Genomic DNA, 25347 nt, shown 5'->3' on the forward strand with positions numbered 1-25347 from the left:
TCTTGAAGGACATGATGTCACAGATTGCTGAGTCAGTCAAAGAAACTGGACACGATCACACAGAGTCAATCAACTTACCTGAGAATGCACCAGCTTCTTCCTGGGTCGAGCCTCAGCCTGCAGCAGCTGACCTCAGTGTTCAAGGTGCACAACAATCGAGCCAGTCAGATCACACTGCGAGTACCCCAGCTCATAGCATGACCACCATATCTGCACATGATTTAAATCCTCCAGAAGTGCAGCGTATGGTAGTTGAGCACATTGTAAAGAGAGAAGATTATGCAGCGCAGCAGTTTTCACAAAAACTTAGAGCTTTTTCTGGCAAAGACCCCCGGCCAACATATGAGCCAGATTATGACACATGGCGTTCCAGTGTGGAGCTACTCATGAGTGACTCCTCCGTTTCCAAAGTGCAACAATCTCGAAAGATCCTTGAGTCGGTCTTACCCCCAGCAGCTGATGTAATTAAGCATTTGAACCCTAGCAGCTCGCCTGCAGAATACCTTAGGTTGTTAGACTCTGCCTATGGGGCAGTTCAAGATGGCGGGGAGCTGTACGCCAAGTTTCTAGACACATTCCAGAATACAAGTGAAAAACCATCGTCTTACTTGCAACGTCTTCACATAGCTTTAACTCACGCTGTGAAGCGGGGCGGTGCCTCAAGCCATGACTTTGACAGACTTCTCATCACCCAGTTCTGTCGAGGGTGTTGGGACGATCCCCTTTTAACTGCGCTTCAGCTAAAACAAAAGCGAGAAACCCCACCAACTTTCCCTGATCTGCTTCTCATGCTACGCACTGAGGAAGACCAAAATGCTGCCAAAAACATGCGAATGAGACAACATTTGAGCAGTACCAAGCAAAAAGTGACATCTCACCTCCAAACCATCAAAGACTGCTCAGATCAAAATGATAGCACAACTACCTTAAGCTCAATTCAAGACCTCTCAAAACAAGTCGCAGAGATCCACTCCCAACTAGTAAAACTGACGGCAAAATCAAAAGTACAGAATGAAAGAAAGACACTAAATACAAAGCCAAAAGAGAAACGAGAGCCGGGAAAGGTGACCAAGGAACTCACAGAACGAACAGTCAGAACTTGGAGTTCACCACCCAAGCCGTGGTATTGTTTCCAATGTGGAGAAGATGGTCACATCAAGCCAAACTGTGAAAATGAACCAAACCCAGTTCTAGTTTCTGAAAAGCGCAAACTGCTTAGAGAGAAGCAGAGGAAGTGGGAGGTTGAGAATCCCTCAGCCGTTAAAGGACGGTTAAACTAAAAACAGTCCCTATTGCGGGGCAAATGGGGGCTGTAGGCAGTCAGTCATGTCCCACTAAGTACAAGCAAAGAGCCACCCTTAAACAGTCTGTCATCAAGCCACAGGGGTATAATCTGCCCAAAGGATTAATTGGCTCTAAATGCACAGCTGTAGTTAACATTTCTGGCATTCATGTGAATTGTCTTCTTGACTCAGGATCACAAGTGACCACTGTTTCTGAGTCCTTCTACAAACAAAACTTCCCAGATCAAAACCTTAACCCACTCCATAACCTTTTGGAAGTGGAGGGTGCTGCAGGACAGCTCGTCCCATATTTGGGCTATATAGAGATGTGTATTACCTTCCCAAGAGACTTCCTAGAGGTAGAGGTTGACATACCAACCTTGGCTCTTGTTGTTCCGGATGCTCATCCGAACAGTCAGACACCGGTGCTAGTTGGAACAAACACACTCGATGTCCTTTATGAGAAGTTTTTGGACATTAAGACCATTGGTTACTTACCTAGTCTTTGTGGGTATAGAGCACTGTTGAAGACCCTAGAACTAAGACGTACACAAACCAAAGATGGGAACATTGGATTAGTTACCCTGTCAGATAAGTCTGCAGCTGTAGTTCCAGCAGGCCAAACAGTAATATTGGAAGGATCTGCAAACATTCACAGTGCTGTAACTGACACATGTGCCATGGTTGAGCACCCCTCTCAGTCTTCCTTGCCTGGTGGTTTGTGTGTTAAATCTTGCTTGATAACACTCCCTTCACGAGCTCCACACAAAGTACCTGTAATGATTACAAATGAAACAGAACAGGATATCACCATTCCTTCCACTTGTGTCATCGCAGAACTTGGAGCTCTCCATTGTATTCTGTCCCAGCACAGTGTCAGTAGTGGAGGTGAGTCGACCACAACCAAAACACCGATGAGTTTCAACTTTGGTGACTCTCCGATTCCACCTGAGTGGAAAGAGAGGATAACCAAGCAACTCAATGACATCACAGAAGTATTTGCATCCCATGATCTTGACTTTGGGTGTACAAGCCAAGTGAAGCACGCCATCAAGCTTTACGATCCGACTCCCTTCAAGCACCGAGCACGCCCTATACACCCTCAAGACCTTGAGGCAGTGCGTAAACACCTACAGGAGCTGCTTGCAGCAGGTGTGATAAGAGAGTCACAGTCACCCTACTCGTCTCCCATCGTTGTGGTGAGAAAACGAAACAATGATGTGCGCTTATGCATAGACTTTCGCAAACTTAATTTGCAGACTATAAAAGACTCTTACGCTCTTCCAAATCTGGAAGAAACGTTTTCAGCCCTGTCAGGATCTAAGTGGTTTACGGTCCTTGACCTTAAGTCCGGATATTACCAGATTGAGGTAGAAGAAACCGACAAAGAAAAGACCGCATTTGTAACACCACTTGGATTCTGGGAATTCAACCGAATGCCACAGGGCATAACCAACGCCCCAAGCACGTTCCAGCGACTCATGGAGCGCTGCGTTGGTGACATGAACTTGCAAGAGGTTCTGGTTTTTTTAGATGACCTCATCATCTTTTCAGATAGTTTGGAGGAACATGAACGGCGACTTATGCGGGTGCTCCACCGTCTTAAAGAGTACGGGCTAAAGTTATCGCCGGAGAAATGTAAGTTTTTCCAAACAACAGTCCGGTACCTCGGTCACATAATCTCTGAACACGGTGTTGAGACTGATCCCGAAAAGATTCAGGCTCTAAAGACCTGGCCACGACCCAAGAATCTTAAAGAACTGAAATCTTTTTTAGGATTCTCAGGGTACTACAGACGGTTCGTAAAAGGCTACTCGTCCATAGTACGTCCTCTAAATGACCTCACGCGTGGGTACCCACCACTCCGCAAAAACTCAAAGTTCAAAGATACCAGACAGACCTACTTTGACCCCAGACTGCCATTTGAGAGCCAATGGACCACAGACTGTCAAAAGGCTTTTGGTTCTATCATTGAAAAGCTAACCTCAGCCCCGGTTTTAGGCTTTGCAGACCCAAAGCTGCCTTACGTACTCCATACCGATGCCAGCACCACCGGGTTAGGGGCGGCACTTTATCAGGATCAGGGAGGCCAGCTCAGGGCCATAGCTTTTGCCAGCCGCGGGTTATCAAGGAGCGAAGCACGTTATCCAGCTCACAAGTTGGAGTTTTTAGCACTCAAATGGTCAGTAACTGAAAAGTTTCATGATTATTTGTATGGTGGACAGTTCACAGTGGTTACCGATAGTAACCCGCTTACATACATATTGACCTCTGCTAAGCTAGATGCCACCAGCTATAGGTGGCTTGCCGCGTTGTCAACCTACAACTTTAAGTTGCAGTATAGAGCGGGTAAGCAAAACCTAGACGCAGATGGGTTGTCTAGACGTCCTCAAGGAGAGCTTGTAAATGATGTCCAGTCCCAAAAAGAGCAGGAGCGTGTAAGCCGGTTTGTAGAGCGCCATCTAGCGGCGAACGACACCACAGAGCTCGTGGATAGTGATGTTGTCCAAGCCATTTGTCAGAATCACCTTGTCAAAATCAGGAGTGACAGTCATGATAGTGGTGTTACACTTGTGGAGTCACTTACCATCTCTGCAGAAGCGATCCCAGACATCTATGGTTCAGAGGAACACCCTGGTTTACCAACTATTCCTGCCTTGTCCAAATCAGAAATAATGGACAAACAAAGAGCAGACCCGACAATCAGGCAAGTTACTGAACAAATCGAACATGGTGTAACTCCTCCACCAACTGCTAGGAAAGAACTCCCGGATCTTCCTATTTTGCTCAGGGAGCTAAATCGACTGGAGATGCATGATGGGGTATTATATAGGAGGAGACAAGATGGAGAGCAAGTGACGCACCAACTCGTTCTTCCGGAGGAGCTCAGAGCTCCAGTACTCCAAAGCTTGCACAATGACATGGGCCACTTAGGTTATGACAGAACACTTAACCTGGTCAGAGCACGATTCTTTTGGCCTCGTATGGCGATGGAGGTTGAGCAGAAAATAAAGAGATGTGATCGCTGCATACGAAGAAAGTGTCCCCCTGAAAAAGCAGCTAAACTGGTTAACATAACCACCACACGACCTCTAGAACTAGTCTGCATGGACTTTCTTAGTCTGGAACCAGACAGCAGCAATACGAGCAACATCCTCGTAATAACTGATCATTTTACTAAATTTGCTCTTGCGTTGCCTACCCCCAACCAGAAGTCAAAAACGGTTGCCAGGTGCCTGTGGGACCAATTCATTGTTCACTACGGCATACCTGAGCGCCTGCACAGTGATCAGGGTCCTGATTTTGAGGCAAAACTAATAAAAGAGTTATGTGAGATCTCAGGCATTAAGAAAACACGAACTACCCCATACCACCCACGGGGTAATCCCACTGAAAGGTTCAACAGAACATTGCTTAGCATGTTAGGAACACTTGAATCCAAACAAAAGTCCCACTGGAAAGAGTATGTTATGCCGCTGGTACACGCGTATAACTGCACACGCAATGACGTGACAGGGTTTACTCCCTACGAATTAATGTTTGGCAGAAAACCCAGATTGGCAGTTGATCTGGAGTTCGGACTTCCTCTCAACAAAGATCAAAAAGTGACACATTCGCAATATGTTGAAAGTCTCAAGAAACGGCTAGAGGAAAGCTATGCGTTAGCTTCAGAGAACGCTCAAAAAGTGGCGGACAAGAATAGGACCAGATTTAACCACAAAATCACTGTTTCTGAACTTGAACCTGGGGACAGGGTTTTAGTTAGAAATGTGAGGCTGCGTGGTAAGAATAAACTTGCTGATAAATGGGAGGCAGACATCCATGTAGTTGTCAAACGTGCTGGTGACTTACCCGTCTATACGGTTAAGCCTGAGTCAAAGCAAGGTCCCTCCCGAACTTTACACAGAGACCTTTTGCTTCCCTGCAATTGTCTTCCTGCCGATGCAGCAGACACATCTGAACCAGAACCGATTCGCTGTTCCAAGACACGTCGGACTGCTGTTTCACGAAATAATGACCATGAACAGTTAACCGAACTTGACGATGAACCTCTGCTTCGATGGGTTGAGGAATCCCCATGTGAAGAGATAGCCAGATTTACTACTGTGCACGAATATCCAAAAATTTCTCAAAAACCGGACGTGACACACCCACCTGATTGTGACTTATCTGAAACCACTGCCAATGCAGAACCAAATATGGAGAAAGATCCAAATGGAGATGAACCTACGGATTGCTCACTTGTAGGAACCCAACCGGATGGAACCAATACTGGAATTGACGACCTAGTGGAAAATGAACCGATCACCATGCTGGATGAACCTCCTGGAGATTCAGTCGAAGATCCAGTAAGCCAATCAGTTGAGGTGCCTGATGAAACAGATAGTATTGATCCCATTACAACTCAACCAGTACGACGATCGGAAAGAACCAGACAACCTCCTAAAAGACTTGATCCTAATTTAGGAAATCCATTAGTGACGGTCGTGAAATCTCTGTTTCAAGGGTTGAGTACAGCCTTCTCCGAGTCCCTTAATAGTCACGAAAGACAGTACTGGGTACACATGCAACGGGACGTGCATGACATTTAGCAGGGGAGTGACTTTAAGTTCCACTAAAGCTTGGAGAGTAAAGGAGTGTTTGCAGACAAGTTGGCACCTTCCATGGAGGCTAAATAAATAAAAGCAATCATAAGGAGGGTTTTGGTGCTGCACCCTCTTTGAAAACCACTTCGTATTGCGACCTCCAGGAACCACTCACTAACCAGTTGGGGAAAGCACATTTTTCTCTAGTGACCAGAAGTTGCCAGGGGTTTGCTCACTGGCTTCTAGACCTGTGTGACTGAGGCCTAAAAGAGGACTTTTCTGGCATCCAATATTGCCTCCAAAAGACATCTTGTGAATACCAGCTGCATGCAGCAGAATGGCAGAATACATGTGGTAATCAAGTAAATGACGATGAAGCTTGTTGTAGATGGAAAAACATTTGCCTTGTTGCATTGTGAAAGTGTGTATTTTAGTCCAGTCATGATGTTTTCCTAAACATAACAGTTATGTTTCCGCTAAAGAAAAGGAAAAAAAAAAAAAAAAAGAAAGCAAAATGAAAATATTGAAATTGGCCCCTGATAAGGTTCAAGCTCCCCTTTTGTAGTTAGAAACCATGTGATGATGTCATGTGCCACCACACCTGCTAGCGTAGTCTTATTTGTTGCTATGCTGCCTCAGTTGTCAAAATGGTGTTTTGGTGACAGCATTATGGAAAATGATGTTAGAGGGGTCCTACTAAGTGTGTTAAAATGTGATGAGAAGGGGACCTGACCAAGAGTCAGCATGTGATGGGAGTGAGAATGTCCTGGAAAATAACATTTATTGGTGAATTTTAAGATCTTGCAGTGACAGATCTCTGGGTGCGCGCACTGCAGAATTAAACAGGGAAAACATTTACTCTAGCTTTGCTTGCCAAAACTCACACTGAAAGCCAAGTGAGAGAAGCAAGTAAGTGAAGAAAAATGCCACAACAGAGTGACCAAAGCCTTTAGAGAGACCTCGGGGGCTGGAGCTGCAAGCTCCATTTAGAAAAGGAAGGAGGAGAAGGTGCTGTACACCAGCTATTAATAATCAATTTCAATTTCCTCTCAGATCTCATTTTTATTTTTTGAGTATTAAATAATAGATATAGAATGTAACCCGAATTCCACACTACTGAACAAAGGTGTTTCCCTACAAAATCCAGCCAGACTCGAACTTTTCTTTCCCCACCCTACATCATCCGTGCCGATGCTGGATGACTCAAACTCAAAAACAGTACAACTGTCTCAGATGAACGTTTCAAGACTTAGCTGCTGTCATGGCAACAGTAGGCCTACATGCAAATTGTAATAAGAGCATTCAAAAACAAGGAACATGCAGGTCAAATGCCTTGGGATCATATTTTGTACCACATTTCCTGCTCACCACCTGTTTTCTCTGTCTGCTAGGAGCCTGGAGTATTAATCAAATTCTGGAAATTAAAACTTAAGCAATAAATTCAATATAATTTATTATCCCATGATTTATATGAAATCCAAGATAAATGACTGGCATGATATCCAAGAAATATGGCATCACTGAAAAAATACACGAAGCCAAGACAAGTTATTTTGTGCTAATTAAGGAGGGTTGTGTCTGCCCTTTGTCTTTAATGAGCAATACTCAATGCTGCATCTCGTCACTCTGCAGTCTAGTGACATGCTCTCTGTGTCCTGAGTTGTGGTCCTGATAATAGCATCTGACTATGGGCCTTAGCATTTACAGCTTATCTGCACTGTGATAAGATCCTAATTTGCATATTAGTTAGAAAAAGGTTGCAAACTGTCAACCAGCACAATGATTCTGAGGTAAAAGGAAGCAATGAGGGACACTTTCAACGGGTGTCTGTGAGCTTTATCATGACACATGAAGACAGCAAAAGGCTTATCTGTGGGCTACCCCTAGCCCAATTAAATATTCTAATATTACTGATACAGTAATGAAGGTAAGCAAATTCAGTGAATAACTAAGTAGTAGGTTACTGAAACCCTATTTAAGGGTTTCAGATATTACACAGAATTAATCCTTATGTTGTAGATGACTGTGAGACTTTTCCTCTAACCAGTGAAGATGTTGATTTTCAGTGAAATTTCTCCACAAAAATCAAACAAACTGCTGCAAAACATCCGTGTCTCTATGCCACAAACTAAGCTTTACTGAATCCTCAACTTTTCCTTCAGCTGATCAAGTGATTATCTTTCATTACCAAATACCAGCACAGAAGTTCATTTCGACTTTGTGTTAAGCAATAACTTGCTTAACTAAACTAATCAATAAGTATAATAAATGTACACTATACACTCAACAGCCATTTTATTATGTACACCTTGCTAGTACTGGGCTAAACCCCATTTTAGCCTTCATAACAGCCTTAAATCTTAGTTGCATAGATTCAACAAGGTGCTGGAAACATTCCTCAGAGATTTCGGTCCATTTTGGTGTGCCATTCAAAGTGTGCCATGAAAATATCTCCCACACCATTGCACCTCCACCACCGCCAGCAGCAAGAGCTTAAATTGCTGCTTCAAAGCAGGATGGATTCATACTTTCATGTTGTTTATGCCAAAATCTGACCCTACCATCGGAATGCTGCAGCAGAAATCAAGACTCATCAGCTCAGGTACATTTTTCCAATCTTCTATTTTTCAATTTTGGTGAGAATGTGTGAACTACAGCCTCAGTTTCCCCTTCTTACCTGATAGAAGTAGCACCTGGTATATTTTCTGCTGCTGTAGCAAGGTTTGACATGTGTGTTTAAAGAATCCTTTCTGCATTTACATACTGTATGTAAATTTCTGTTCTCATATAATTATAAATTCAAATGCTATTGCAGTTACTGGCTGGAAACAGGAACCATTAAGAGACTACATGAACCAATATGAATATAAGGTAGAATAATGCTATCTTGGGCAAAATGTGTACCACTGTAAGGGAAATTATTACTGTTTCAATTACACTGAGACAAAAGTCAATAAAATCCTAGCAAAAACATTTCTACACCAGGTGTGAACAATTATTTAAGCCATTTAGCTCCATTCACTCCAATTCATTAAGAGCTACACTATATTGCCAAAAGTATTCACTCGTCTGCCTTCTCGTCTGCCATCCCACTCTTAATCCATAGGGTTTAATATGATGTCAGCCCACCCTTTGCAGCTATAACGGCTTCAACTCTTCTGGGAAGGCTTTCCACAGGTTTAGGAGTGTTTGTGGGAATTTTTGACAATTCTTCCAGAAGCACATTTGTGAGGTCAGACGCTGATGTTGGAGAGAAGGCCTGGCTCACAGTCTCTGCTCTAATCCATCACAAAGGTGTTCTATCAGGTTGAGGTCAGGACTCTGTGCAGGCCAGTCAAGTTCTTCCACACCAAACTGTCTCATTCATGTCTTTATGGAGCTGCTTTGTGCACTGGTGTGCAGTCATGTTGGAACAGGAAGGGGCCATCCCCAAACTGTTCTTACAAAGTTGGGTGCATCAAATTATCCACAATGTCTTGGTATGATGCAGCATTAAGAGTTCCTTTCACTGGCACAGTCTCCTGGCAACTGACAAATCCAGACTCGTCCACTGGAGTGCTGGACTGAAAAGTGTGATTCGTCACTCCACAGAGCACTTCTCCACTGCTCTTGTGCTTTACACTGCATCCGACGTTTTACATTGGGCTTCATGATGTAAGGGCTCGATGCAGCTGCTCAGCCATGGAAACCCAGGAGAAGGAGCTGCTGGTCTGTAGGTTAAATCTTTAAATAATCTGCTTGAAAAATCTGTCAAAGCTACATAATTTCTGAAAACATTTCTTTTTTTAGCTTTCTATAGCTATTTATAAATTTCCATGGTTAACAAATTAAAGAAAGTACATACTGAACGTTTGTATAATGATGTACTGTATACTACATAATGCCTTTCGTTTATATAATCTATAACAATAAGGCAGACATAATGCAAACTTACAAGGTTTTCACATCATATTATACTCATGTGTATACAGGAATATTACTACATAATGCACCCATACTGCTTTGAGCAATATTGCTGAGCAGTAAGTATGGCTTTAATTTTGCTCAATGATGAGTCTGTACTACTTATGGCCATGAGTCACCCCTGACCAACATGTTAGACAATGCTCCGCCAATCAGAAGTTGGCTGCAACCTAGAATTGATTATACTGTTACTATAAATAGGCTCTTTACATAGAAAAATCTGCATTCCCTAGTTTCTCACTATTTAGCAACTATTTAGCAAGTCAGTAGCTAGTTAAATTTTATGGCTCTGCTCCTTCTGGTTTTGGAGTCTGTAGACCAGAATGGTAAAACAGATGTCCAGACATATTCTATTCTATTCTTTTCGTTTCTTTTCTTTTCTTTTCTTTTCTTTTCTATTCATATGGTGCCAAATTACAACAAACAGTCGCCTCAAGATGCTTTATATTGTAAGGTAAAGACCCTACAATAATTATAGAGAAAACCGAATGACAACCCTATGAGCAAGCCTTTGGCGACAGTGGGAAGGAAAAACTCCTTGATCAAAAAGTAAACTTTTAAGGCTAATCTTAAAAATAGAGAGGGCGTCTGCCTCCCAAATCCAAATTGGGAGCTGGTTCCACAGAAGAGGGGCTTGAAAGCTGAAGGCTCTGTCTCCCATCCTACTGTACTTTTACAACTAAGCCAGCATATTACCCTAATAGAGCAAAGCCAATATGGGAGAAATATGACAGTATGGCAACAATATCCTCCTGCTTTACTTTGTGCAGGAGGACAAAAATAGGTAAAGACAGGAAGTAGCTACAATGAAAAGGAGAGGCAGGGAACCACAGCACCCCATAAACCAGGTCTGTTTCTCCATGTAGGACAGCTGTGGCACAGGAAGTAGGGTGGGTTGTCCACTAAACTGCATCACTGGCAGTTAGATCACACGCTGAAGTGTCCTTGGGCACGGGCATGGTAAATCTGCCACCATTGGTGAGTTAGTATGTGTGATTGAAGATACACATTGCAGTGTTTCACAGAAGCCAACTAAGGGTATCGGGAGCCAAATATGTGTGAAGACCATCTACATTTGCATTTATTATTAGTTTCATATTTGCAGATATGATACCTAGATGCTGCACAATATACACAGTTTAAAGGGGAAAAAATAACACTTTTCCATATTTTCCTTACTTTGTGTCACACATAGACTGTTAAAATGATGGATGTTCTTATTCAGGATGACCAGAGTTTCAAATTATGAGGTCAAGTTATCCTTCAAACGGCTCTGAATGTTCAGTTTTTTCCCACTCTTCGATATTTATGATACCATAGAGAAGGGATATCCTTAATATTGTCATGTTACACAGTTCTGGCTGTGTTCACAGCAGCTCCATCTACCTGCTGTTCAAACCTTCTGTTTTTAAGGGTGCGACCATGCAAAAGAAAATTGCCTAAATGGAGCAGGTAAAATGTTTGTTTTACAGTGTGGATGAAATGAGGGGCTGCTCAAGCCCCAGTGTAAGGTGAGCAAGGATTCATTTATTAATGGAAATACTGTAACTGTAAATTCTAAAACTGCACTATTAGAATCTAGGGATAAAATATGTAGCTAATAGGTCCCCTTTGAGATTATGGTTGACTATAATCATGCCCCCAGCTGGAAAATAACCACTTAGCACCTAAATAAAGAAGATAATTCAAACCTGTACATATATTTCTGTAAATGCAATTAGTAAAAATGGGTAGAATAATAATCTAGGACATATTACATGAGCATAATAGCACTGTTTTTGTCTGTAATTACACTGACATTTAATGCTATTTTTATACATTATCATTATAGCAAATATGCTAAACTTTTCCTACAATAGGTTTAAAAGGGGCTTAATGTGGCAGCAGTTACTGTGAGGCTGCTCCTGTGTTGCAGGTGTTCTCACTTCAGCAGGTAGCAGACCTGGGCGACAGATGGGGATGATTGACAGTTTGGATTAGTGTGAAATAATCTCACTGATGTGTGCACATCTGGTGGTCCGACTGGTGCACGCATTAAAAACAAGCGCATTAACAACATGATAAAAAATAAATAAATACATAGTATGAATATTTCCAAGTGACAATCACAAAAAATAATTTTAATGAAAAATAATTAATGCAAATGTTTGAAACACCAGTGCACAAGAGCATAATGCAATATTTTCACATAGCACTTTATCAGTTTTGCAATGAAACAAGAATGTAGCACAATGTTTTTGATGGAAGAAGGACAATGGGTCAAGTGGCACTGACATTTTATATATATATAGACTGATGGCTCTATGACTTAACTGTTACTTGCTATTACTATATTTCTAAAATAATGTCTGTAGAGCTGTGCCACTGATTGGCATTCTAAAAAAAAAATTACTCCATGCAACTATTGCTCAATTAAAAGCATCACATCTCTGTCACAGCTGAGAAGAATAACCACTGATTACATTTAAAGTATTTCAGCACTTCGCTGTTTATTTCATCATAAAAAGCCAGACAGACAGAACCTTAGAGGTTAACTTTCACTTGAGGAAAGGAGTGAGTGTAAGTGTAAGTAAGTTTGTGAGAATATATATATATATATATATATATATATATATATATATATATATATATATATATATATATATATTTTTTTTTTTTTAAATAGGACGAGGGGGCTGTTTGTCACCTGTCACACTCAGTTGTGTGCCTAAAACTAATTAATGCAGCATATGTGCCTCATTTGAAGAAAGCCCCAAAGGCAGGTTCAAGCCACTGAGTGCCAGCCTCTAATACAAATGCATCTATCTGTAAAATATACACACACACACACACACACACACACACACACACACACACACACACACACACACACACACACACACACACACACAGAAAGTCTGTAATTGACTTCACTTGATCAAATCAAAACAAACTCATGTTATTGTCGAGATTGTTAAGGTTTTTTCTCAATTGATGAACTACATAGTTTCCATTGCTTAAAACCATAACACAGTCCATCATCCCTGACAGGTGAAGCGAAGTACATTAATCATCACATTACAGCGTGATGTTCTGCTGGGGAACCTTGAGTCTTGAAAGTTACTTAAACATGTACCACAAAACTACACATTGTCACAAACTGATCACACACACTCTCATGGTGGCAGCGGCCTCCCTCAGCAGGACAATACCCTCCACCAGACTGCACTGTCCCTTGAAGATCATGACAATGAGCCAAAGGCTCACCGATCCGCTTAGGGCCCAACTCAAACGATCTGCTACTAACATCCTGCTGAGAGGCACCACAGGACGCCACCAGGAATCTTGTGTCCGTGCCCCCGTTTTGTCGCGCTCCTACTCTGTAATCATGCTGAGACAGAACGGTGAAGGTTTGCAAATAACTGTTGTCAGATTTATAAATGCAGACAGATGTGCCAACATGTTCCATTAAATCTGAGTCAGTTTGCATCAATGAGTGCAGCATGTCTGCGACGTGTCTCTTAGGGACTATTTAACTGGTTGCCAGCTGGTTGTATTCTTATTATCTTTCTATATAAAAGCAAGGTTGCCGAGTGCCTATATGATTTTGTAGTTAAATCAATATCCTGCAGCTTCTTCATCACTATTTTTAGACGAATTTCTGTGTCTGTTCTGTCTATGTCTATGATTCACATATGGTGAATAGATTATTTTACATGTATTACTTGTCTGTGACATAAAAGATTGGAATAATACAGAATGCAAAATGCACAATGTTGAATTTTACCACTACTGTTGGTGCAGCTGAGAACTGCACTGGTTCACCATTCTGGTTCTTCCATTCTTGTCAAAAGTAAGGTTACATCCATCCACCAATTTTCTTAAATGTTTAACTTTTCCAATGCTAGCTGTCAGAGGGCGAGAGAGGAGTACACAACTAAACACAACTAAAGCCAGTTTAGAAACAGGCATGTATTTGGACTGTGAGAAGGAATACCTGAGAACCCATCCTGGCACAGGTGCAAACCCAACACAGAGACGTCCCAGCCAGCCGACCTTCTCACCATGCTCCCCAGGTAGGCTTACATTACAGGTCTCAGGACAATCGCAACTTGCTGACATTGGTTCCTCTCATGGTTTGAGTACAGATAGACAATAATGCAACAGTCCCACCTCAGGCCTATCTTTTTCTTATTTATCTTCATATATTTTGCACCTTAATCACCATGGAAAGGCACACTGAAATAGCTAATACCACGTCCCATTTTAATGACATCAGTGCTATATCTGACGTTTTAGGGAGATCTTTTCAACTTATATATGCAAGTTTATCTCTGACTGATATCAAAGATTCACTGCAGTGAGTTGCACTTATTCCCGCGGTACATTATCTGTTCACATCTGACTTAGTTATGACTCTTAGAAGAATTCTAATTATAAACCACATCATCATTATCAGGCCAAAATGTTTTTTGAGTGAGCACAATCATCAAACTGATGCTGCATCAAAAACTTGCCACAGTGTCCCTTTCACCTACCAGTATGTTAAGTAGTCGGTGATGTTGGCAGTGCCATCTGTCGCTTTGATAGTCAGTCAACCCGAGATCACCTGTGTGCGGCTGTCTGAAGTTTGCAGCGACCCGTTCCTCGTGTCAAAAGATTTGGAACTCTGCCAAATTTGAATACACACGTCTGTCCAAATGATTTCCATATTCAAGACACACACGACACACGCGGATTCCACAGATCTTTCGGCAGGTAGCTGCCGGATACAGTAGCAATCAAATTCTGAAGTCACAATCGCTACATTTGTTACACATCAGTACCTGATTAATCTGGCACACCGTGTCCTTGTCATTTAATGAATGCCTTGTCTCTTTAATGACATTCAAATGTGACAGCTTAGTCCTTGGATTAAAGAGAAAAGTTCTGTGCTTCACCCACTGCAATCCCACTGTGAGCAAAGTGGCCATTATACTGCTGTATTCCTCTCCCCTATTAGGTCTCTGAGCGCAGCTCAATTATCCCTCTACTCTCACATGCTTGCTGACAGCCGCGTTGGCAGGTGTGTCCTTTCTAGACGTGCTCACCTCTCTGGATTGGAAATTAGTCAGTGCACCTTAGCCATCAGCAAAAGCAACTGACATCTTCCACCAGCATGCCCTTTCATTAAGAGTGAGGAGATGGAAGTGAGATGAGAAGAAGAAATGCTGCTGGAACATCTAACAGCAAAAAGCTGCCTCTGAACTGTCAACCACTTTTGTGCATTTCTAAGAAACAAACTGTACGCAGAGAGTTGATTTACCTCATGCAGGTTACATGATGAAAAGAAATCCACCAGAAAGAAAAGATCTGGTTTTCAGGTGTGGTGTTCATGAGTACGATTCTGGCAAATATATTTAAATAAATCCATTTCTTTCTTTTTTTGAGAGAACAAGTGGCCACAAAGAAGATGAATGTGCTTTTTTTAAATAAAAATCCCTCAGAAATTTGAAGGGAACCTAAAATGTAATCATATATGATTGTGTTTGCAAGTCAAATATCCATCAAAGGTTGTTTCACACCCGACTGAAGTCCTCTGTTGTTTATGAAGCCGTTTTTACTCGGACAGAATTTTGGTTGAGGTTTTGAAATAGACTTGTTTGTGCTGTCCTGGAAAATGAGCTGTTATCATTTTAGCCAAGTCTTTATATAACTCTTTTTTTTTTTATAGTTTTTGTTTCACATGAGCGGCTTCAACTCTGCGGGTCTCATGAGTGAAATGACTTCATACCACAACAACTTCGCAGAGCCAGGAGTGCAATGGAGTTTATCCACATGCATAATAAAGTCAGTCATTATGTCTGAGTTTTTCCAGTTCCTGGGTCTTTCTCTCATTTCTGAGCTAAAGCTTAATTTATAAGAACAAAACGTTTCAACACCCACTTCTCCAGTCCGCTGGTAGCTCATCTCAAACCCTCTTCTTTTCTCTGCTGCATGTTTAATTTGTTCCCTCCTGCCCTCCACGCCTCTTCCCCTGTACCTTGCCTATTTTACAGGGAAATGTACAATCTTGGGAAGAGCCTTCTAGTTCAGCAGCGTCTCGGCTTCCTTTTTCTTTTAGTCACGGAAAGCGGGACATCGCCATGGCAACAGCCTTTTAAGAGAATATAAGGAATGAGGCGGTCAGTGTGGACAAAGTCAGAGGCTGTTAGAAAGCTGCAGCCTCTGACTTGGCGTCACACCCTCGGCCTGGAAATATAAGCATGGATTAGCACTTTTTAACTCGGTTATTGGGATTCACCAAAACTCTTAATTTTTACTTTTAAAATGGCACTTGAAATGAGCAAATGTGATTCGCTTAGCTTTCCGAAGGGATGTAGTGATGCAAAGAAACCTGAGACTCGGAGCATGTTGAGCGAGTCATGCAGGCCAGATTCAGCTGATTCAAGTTAGCCCAAACAAAAACTCAGATTGCAGCTGTTACTCTAAAAGCTAAATATAGGACACATCGCTAATGCTTAGAAGTATGATAAGTCAGACTTACACGCACACGCATGTTAGATATTTAGCATGTGAAGGAAAAACATATTTTATTTGAATTCCCTTGCCAACAGATTGCCAGATGTCTGTTTGATTACCTGTTTTTTTTTTTTTTTTATGTCACTTTCTCCCACACAGGAAAGAGGAAAAAAGAATCGCCTTCCACCGGCTGTCATGAGTACAGTAGCTGCATTTCTTTTTCTTTGTGTTAGTTTCCATCACACTCTGCTTAAATCTGCATAGCCTGTGGCTCTGTGGTGACTCGTAATTTTCCCAGCTGGGTGTAGGGAAAGCAGCAAAAGACTGTGACAGGTTAATCTGCACTTGACCCAAGATGATGGCCTTCTCTGCTTTCTCTTCACAGCTACTGGGTATAAGCCAGAATTTCTAAAAGGGTCTGTCCTGTACTATAATGTTTTAAAACTTGAACCAGGGAAAATGTGGAACACTGTCTCAACATGACGGACAAGGGATAAACTTCCTGTGCAGCCTCACATAAAGAGGGACACCTGGTCCAGCCCAACCTGCATACAAAATGCACTAAATGCACAAAACTTGGATTGCTTTTCTTTTGTTGTATAAACACCTGCAACACTGGGAGAAACCTGTCATTGCCGCTGCTCTGAAGTCAGACATTTAATACCCGCATTTATGTTAATAATGGAATGTGCCACTCATTTTGATTATATGGATCACAGAGGTGAGGTTAAGTGATTTTTAATGATAGATGAGGTCTGGGGCACAGAAAAAACAATTTCACCCGAGTACTGGCCAACAGATACAGGTTTTACAGTAGCTGCAGGCTCTAATCTCCTCCCTTCCTCACAGCAACGCTGTGTCTTGTTTGGCAAGTGGCTGCATTCATATACTGTAGCACTTCTATACAAGTGTCTTACAGTTCTCCTCTCATTAACTCACACACAAACACGCCACACTTGAACAAACTACCAACAATATGGAAAGTAAAAGACAGGTTTCATACATTCATTTAGTGCAAAATATGAGAAACATTCAGCACTGTAAATGCAGCTGAATGACGCTTAATTATATCAAGCTTATCTGATATCTTTTCTAAAGATGAAGCTGAGTTTACAGCTGCATCAGTCCTTGGTGAAATTTATCTTTTTATAAGTAAAGAGCATAAAATTATGCAACAGCTAGAGTGCACTTGGTCAGCATTCCATCCATCATCTTCCGCTTATCCTGTTCAGGGTCCGGTGGGGGGGTGGGGGGGTGGGTGGGGGCTGGAGCCTATCCCAGCTGTCATGGGGTGAGAGGCGGGGTACACCCTGTACAGGTCACCAGCCTGTTGCAGGGCTAACACAGAGCGATAGACAGCCATTCACACCTATGGGCAATTTGGAATCACCAATGAACCTGACCCCACTAACTGCAGGTCTTTGGACTGTGGGGGGAAAACGGAGTACCCGGAGAAAGCCCACGCAAACACGGGGAAAACATGCAAACTCCACATATAAAGAACCTGGCCAAGGTGGAATCGAACCTACAGTAGTTAGCACTTGCTGTGAGGCAGCAGCGCTAACCACTGCGTTGAAATGTTATTATCTCGAGCCTACCTATTGTAATGCTGTGTCCTGGAGATTCATTGAGGGTGCAATTATAACTACGTTTGAATTTGCTGACTTATCAGCTTCCGTATTCACTGAAATTTAAGTAATCATAAAGTAATTTGCTATTTACTGAGCAGATTCCTGCATTGAGAAATCAGGCTGGACACGCGCATGGATGGTTAGCTAGCTAGATCTCTGGACTGTGCAAGTGTGTAAAGAAGGTGCTTGACTGATGTCTGTGACTTCCCTGTTTGCTTTACACGAGCTGAAGTGGAAAAGCTTATTAGAATAATTTCAGAAAATGTTAAAACTGTATTTAAAATGATTTCAGCATTAGTTTAAATTCGACTGCTCAAAGCTTTTGCAACAGTTGAAGGGTTCTAAGGTAGAAGCAAAGCGAGCGAGCAGAGGATTTAATTCGGGATTCTGCAGAGATGCTATGGAGCATTAATCTGAACAAGACTAATATGGGCACAACAAACACTTGCAGTTAAATGCTGACCTGGGCTAATCATATAATGTCCTTGTTCCACTATTAGAATAAGGCTGTTATTAGTGGCATTCATTAAAAACCTGGTTTTACCTTTGAAAAAGAAAAATTATTCTGATACAGAAGTTTTGTGTCTGCCTCTATTTGTGGTCTATACAAACTCCTGAGGGAAATTTCAGGCTCTTTAGCTGCCAAAGCCTCTGTTATGTTCACCAGCTAGCTGCTACTGTGTATTTTTAGAGCTTTTTCCTTAAAAAAAAAAAAAAAAAACCCTGCCTGCTGCTGCATCAGGCAAGAGTGCTGAGAGTGAACCAAAACAGTTACAGTTTCAGGCGTGACAGCTAAACAATGAACTGAAAGCCCTGCAAAGATGAGGACAGCAGTTTCAGGTGCTGTAAGCACATGCAGAATTGATGGTAAGCTTAAAGTTCTTTGGGAGATACTGAAGTAATACTCAGCAGCAGCAAGAGAAAACTTTTGTCATTCAATATGAATGCTACTCCCACACACTGGGCTTCTGATTTTAAAAGGAGAATCCCTGAGATATCTTTTAATTCATTTTTATTTATACAGTGCCAATTTACAGCAAACTTAAAGTCACTTCAGGCAAGGTAACCCTTGAGAATCCTGACAATCAGATGATCCTCTTTGATTAGCACTTGGTGATTGTGGGAAGGAAGATCTCTCTTTTTAACAGGAAGAGACCTCTGGCAGGACTAGGCTCAGAGACCGATTTGGGGTTGAGGGAAAAGAGGAGATAATAGGGAGGAAGAGAGTTAATGACATGCAGCTGCAGCATGCAGGAGACAGGAGTGGGGAAGAAATGTTCACTGCATTGTGGGTTCCCCAGCAGCCTGAGCCTATAATAGCATAGCTAAGGTATAGCTAAGAGCCTGCCCTAACTATAAGCTTTATCAAAAAGGAAAGTTTTAAGCCTAATCTTAGAAGTAGAGAAGGTGTCTTTCTCCTGAACTCAAACCGGGAGCCGGTTCCACAGGAAACGGGCCTTCTGTTCCTTATGGGTACCATAAGTAAGCCTGCAGTCTGAGATGAAATCCTCTGGTCTTTAAGATATGATGGGGCCTGATTATTTGAGACCTTTATGTGAGAAGAAGTTTAAATTCAATTCTGCATTCAACAGAGAGCCAATATGAACTCTTTGTCTCTGGATCAGCTGAAGACAGATATACAGCATGCCTCTCCACCTGGCTGGTATCTTGAAATGGCCCCTGGGATATTTTTGGGCAGCGATTTTGAAGCATTACCTAAATAAACTTTAATTTCAACCAGGACATAAAAACTAGAGAATCAGCTGTCAAATCTGATTTTTAAAATACAATTTTAAAAAATTAGGGGCGGGACAGTGGTGGTACCCATAAAGTGTATGGTGATGCTAGTAAAGGTACGATTTACCTGGTATTATACATTTCACTTGCTGAAAAATATACTTCAAAACATTAAACTTACATTTAAAAAAATAAAAACATTTTGGAGGTGTTGCAAGAATCCATGCAAATCATTTATAGTACGGTTTATTATTTCATGTTTGTAAGGGGAGATAAAAAATTAAGGAAATGTACTTTAGAACTCAACTCAGAATTCATAAACTATGCTAATTTCAGACTGCTCTATTTTAAATCAGAAATATGACTAAATTGAAGCCACTGAAGTGATTTCTTTTATGCTCTTAGCAAAACTACCAGTAAACACAAATATTATATTAATGATGCACTACTGCAGTTAATTACAAACATTTAAAAAAATGATTATGAGCTGGGATGAACATCTGGGGCAACCATTCAAAAACTCGTAAATGCTAAAAACACATCTTTCAGAAAGGAGAACAAAGCAGCTGTGGCCTCTTCAGTACAAGCATTCAGCATCATTTACAGGAAGCAGACCTCGCGACTGCTGAGAGGGGAAGTCAACACAACTTCAGGAGGCACTTTATTGGCCCCAGATCCCAGCAGGATGACAGTGATCTATAACTAATAGTGATAATAAATCAACATGAATCCTCTTGCTTCATGGTCACATTTGACAACATTACAAAAACATGTTAGATATCAAGATGAATGCAACATTTTAAGCCATTTCCAAAGCATACAGTAGAAGTATTCGTTTCCCCTTAATGTGAATTATTATGCATTCAGGTGTGACAAAAATCTAATAACCCAACTATTTTTCGCTAATTAAATCCATAACTGGAATCTGAAAGAGCAGCAGTTCTGATATAGATTTGCCTCTGATTACTTCTGGGCATGAAATATAATCAAACCAATGAACAATATTAATTAAGATAATAAAGCATTTACAGAAACATTTAGAATTATACCTCAAGGCCTTTTTTTCTGTATAATTTTGATTGTTGCTCGGCACAAACCAATAACTCTCCTTCAGAATATAAAGTTTGTGTGGGTTCAACACAGAGTTCTGACCTTTTGACCCCAAGGCCCAACACTCATAGAAATGAAATCTATACCTTCTTGGAAACCTGCTGTCCGACCCGTCTTTCGCCCTCTGCTGGATCATCGGGCACTAATATTTATAGTGTTTCCAAATTTTCAATATGAATTTATAATATTGTTTCTTCCAGTAGTGTGCAAAAGTCTTGAGTCACCCCTCATTTCTTTGAAATTAATTGTTCAGCATAAAAAAGGCACCTAACTGAAGGTATGAACCAGTGTTGCATCTACACAGACAACTTTTAAATTGTATCTTTGTACTGTGTTACTAGCAGCCTCTCAAAAAAAACCATAATTTGTTTCCATTTATTTAGCTGCACCTAGCACAAATGCCATAGAAACCAAAGTTTGACAGGAATAAAATTGTATTTTTGCACAAACAAGTTCATTTTAAAAGAGCTGCCAGCTGAAAACTTGTGTCCCTCAGAAATTTGAGGAAACTGGAGAAGTAGAGGACAAAATAAGAAGTGGCAGACCTAAAAAAATCTCTCTTCAGCAGACGAACAGTACCTGAAAGTCATGTCCTAAGAAATTGGAAAAAATCCAGCAAAGATCTGACAAAGGACCTGAGAGATGCATCTGGCTCTTCAGTTGATAGATCTACTGTTCACTGAAGCCTTACTAGAAATGGTCTCAGTGGAATGGTGGCTGTCAAGAAGCCATTATTAAGGAAGGGAAGCAGGGAGAAAAGGCTGAGGTATGCCAGATTACACAAGCACTGGACCGAAAATCAGTGGAAACAGGTCTGATGGAGGGATGAATCTAAAGTGGCAATTTTTCAAATTCAAATTGTTGTCAATATGTACAGAAGAGATCAGGAGAGAGGTACAACAGTGAGTGTCTACAGCCATCTGTAAAACACGGTGGAGGCTCTGTCATGGTTCGGAGCTGCATTTCAGCCGGTGGTGTTGGAGATCTTGTCAAAAGTGACTGAACAATGAATGCAGAAAAGCACCATCAGAGTTTGATCCACCATGCAATACCATCTGCAAAATATCTGATTGGTAATTGTGTCACTTTTCAGCATGACAGTGATCCCAAACACACTGCAGTAAATGCTTACGTGGATAAAAAAAACATACACAATCAGTCATGGATTGACCCAGAGCTCAGACCTCAACATTACTGAAGCGGTTTGGGATCATCTTGACAGAGAACAGAACAAAATGCAGCAAACATCCAAAGAAGAGCTTTGAACGTCCTTCAAGAAGTTCGGAGAACTATTCCTGAAGACTGCTTAAAGACGTGAGAAGAAAGCTGCCTCGGAGAGTTCAGACTGTGCTGAAGAATAAAGGTCTTCACACCAAATGTATAAATTATACAAACTTTGTTTTTGCCTTATAGACTGGATTTCCATGTATGTTTGCGCATCTATCAATAAATCACTGCACCTACATTATTTCCAATTTTCCTAGCAAAGCATGAAGAAATAAGGGGTGAGTCGAGACTTTTGCACAGTATTGTCCGTCATTTAATACTAAAATGTTGTTGAAAACGGAAAAAATAACTTGGTATGGCAGGTGAGGCTGGTTCATCAACCCAGAGGCAGTATCTTTAGAAATTTCAACCATTGTGTGTCTTATTGACTCATTTGCTGTGTGACTGATGCCACCGTAAGATTATTAAACAAACTTAATTACCATAAACAGGTCATAAGAGGCCTGTTGCTCTTATTTTTTGTTCTTCAGCCCACTAAGATGGTCATTAGAAGTCTGCGAAGTGAGATTCAAATTTCTGCAAAATGAACACATGCTTAACAGAAAGCTCGTGATAACGCCTTCATGAATTTGTTCACACAAATTATGAAACTGCAGCCACAAAATTAGGAAAAAAGGGGCTGCAAATTAGGCAAAATTAGAAAATGATACGTATCACCTTCATTCAAGTAAATGAAAACAACTAAATGAGGTCTATTTTTGCCCCAACACACAATATCATCTAATGCTGCTGATATAATCGGCCCTGGTCTCAGTGTGGGTTATATTCCTCTGTGGCACCTTCAGGGAAACTCTATAATTGGTTAGTTGGTGAAACCATTTTGCAAATGCAGCTGAAGCAAGAAGAATTAGAAGGGTTTTTAGCTTATGCTACAACTGGCTGTATGCAACGGTAAAATATGTTTGACAGTATAACTGCAATTAAAGTCAAATGTAGCCCGACTGTTACTTGGTTCTATCATAAGACAGAGCAGTACGGCCAACATAAACCTGACACAGCACAAAGCTGACATTTCCAGGCTGGGCAGCCTGGCACAATGTCTGTTGTGTAACAGTAAAAACAGGCAGGCTGCAGATACAAATATACACACACACACACAAAAAAAAAGAGACATAAAGAGGAAAGTAGAGATACCAACCATGAGCTGCAGGTTCAGTGCTGGGCGCAGTGTCTGAGCACACAAGGAGAGGACATGGCAGTTGTGGAGGGAGGTGTGGAACAGGAGGAACAGCATGCAAATAAAGAAGAATTTGGGGGAGGGGGGAGAGGCAGGGAGGGAGCAGGGCAGGGGGAGAAAACAAATGACACCCATAAGCAAGCATTCAGAAGACCAGAACATGACAAAAGACATAAGACTTAAGGGAAATCAAAGGGAACCAAAGGCAGTGCAGAGATAAACACAGGCTTGCATTCACACACAAAAATACACTTTGCACCGTACACACTGGACGCTCAACTCAGAGGGGAGCGCGGCTACTGCTCGAGGAGATATGGAAGAGACTATTATCATGTGCTGTTGGCAGCTTTGGTGTGCAGGAACGAAAGACTATCAAGGGGAAATAATTGTGCAGCTGTCTTGATGTATCAGTTTATGACTTGGAAAACATTTCACCAGCAGTTTATGAAGGCCGTGTTTCACACGGCAAAGAGTTAAGTAAAGCAGAAACAAAGTAACGGAATTCATCGCTGAAATAAGTCCGCATGGGTGAGATGTACCAGACAGATTATCGCCAGCCAGCTCTCATCACTTTAAGCTTTTTCAACACCAGGTTTTAAATTTAAATGCACTTTCCTGTAGTTGTGTGCAGAGTGGTGACCCTTCATTTTAGCTCCACTACTAGTAAATCCAGCTAAAAGGATCTTGACCGGGACTGCATAAAATTTGGACTGATAAGTATCAGCTTGCATTTTTTTTTCTTTTTCTTTTTTTTGGGGGGGGGCTTCTGCACATGTTTGAGTCTGCCATCAGTGGGCTTCAGATGCTGTTAGATAAACTGACAATCACTGTCTCAGCAGATGTTACACCTGTCCTGTTGTAAAGCATTTGCTATGAAGCATGACTTCTTCGCCATTTTGGTCAGCAGCACTGTTGCTCAAGAGGAACTGTACTGTGTCAATATTGTGGCTGTTAGTAACACCCTTTAGTCAATTTTTGTTTACTACAACATTATCCAGTTTTGAAAGATGCACTGACATTTTTATTAGCCTCGTGGTGACTAATAGAATTTGCACAAATGCAAATATTTAAAGTAAATTATGTGTAGCTTTTTTCATATGGCTTATTAGGTTCAGATCATTGCTGCAGATTTAAAATACTGCAGTGACTTAAGCCATTGCAACTCAGTATTTGAGATCCTTCAGCTCAGTGCATTTAGAAATGCTGGCTGCTTTGATTAGGCTGCTTTTATATTAGACCCAGCCAATATGTAAAACAGACAGATTACAGCCAAGGCTCGTGTAGCTTCAGTGCACACTACAGACTGCTACACCCCACTGTATGATCGGTGAGACAAAAACAGTTCCCACTTTCACTCCCATTTAAGCCACCAATTACATTTCTTTAACCATGTCAAACTGCAGTGTGTTTTAAGAGGCTGCTTTGCGTGAAAGTGTTCAATGTGTCACATTTGAGAAGATTTAGAGCAGGGGTTTCAAACTCCCGGCCCGTGGGCCACTTCAGGCCCCCGCCCCCCCTGCTTCCAGCCCGCGAATTGATGTCAAAAGTATAATACAATTTGGCCCTTTAAGTTACTTTTTTAAAATTTTGCTTTCCCCTTCAATTAAGACAACCATTTGTTGTGTAATTTAAATCAGATATCCCCAGGTACCAGCGCAGAGGCCATCTGGTACTGGGCCGCACTGAAACAGCTGAACGACGTTTTATTTTGAAAAATGGGCGGATTCACTCCATTAGAGCTGTCTGTGACTCACTCTTGACACGTGTCACAACCTTGTGTCGGTCACATGATACATTTGACCTGTGGAAAGGCCTTTACACACCAGATGCGTAAATTTCGTGCGAATGTTTCGTGCGTTAAAAATATTTTTTGGACTCACCTGTTGTCAATGCAGCCGTTCACACCGACGGCACCATTTCACAGGATGAATTTGCGGCATTTATTTTTTGGATCAAGTTTGAGTTTTCTGACTTTCGCAAACAAACATCTGACCAATCAAAGCGCTGCATTTAGCAACATGTGAGCTTATAGCAGAAAACGTGCACCCATACTAGCTAAAAGAAGAGCTGCTGTATTTCCAGGGAGAGAAAAG

The 25347-nt window shown here is 41.5% G+C and overlaps 1 protein-coding gene across 4 annotated transcripts in view; it reads right to left on the bottom strand.

Moving 5' to 3' along the window:
- The window catches only part of cadm1a (cell adhesion molecule 1a), a 491156-nt gene that overhangs the window by 24632 nt on the left and 441177 nt on the right, over window positions 1–25347 (bottom strand). For 2 of the 4 annotated variants that reach the window (XM_030745614.1, XM_030745615.1), the window contains one exon: window positions 23216–23248. The exons of the other annotated variants lie outside the window; for them this stretch is intronic. In XM_030745614.1, the coding sequence (XP_030601474.1) occupies window positions 23216–23248 (33 nt within the window). The remainder of the gene's footprint in view (window positions 1–23215; window positions 23249–25347) is intronic. 4 annotated transcript variants of the gene reach the window in all.

This window comes from Archocentrus centrarchus, chromosome 14 (genome assembly GCF_007364275.1).
Source record: "Archocentrus centrarchus isolate MPI-CPG fArcCen1 chromosome 14, fArcCen1, whole genome shotgun sequence".
Taxonomy (NCBI): domain Eukaryota; kingdom Metazoa; phylum Chordata; class Actinopteri; order Cichliformes; family Cichlidae; genus Archocentrus; species Archocentrus centrarchus.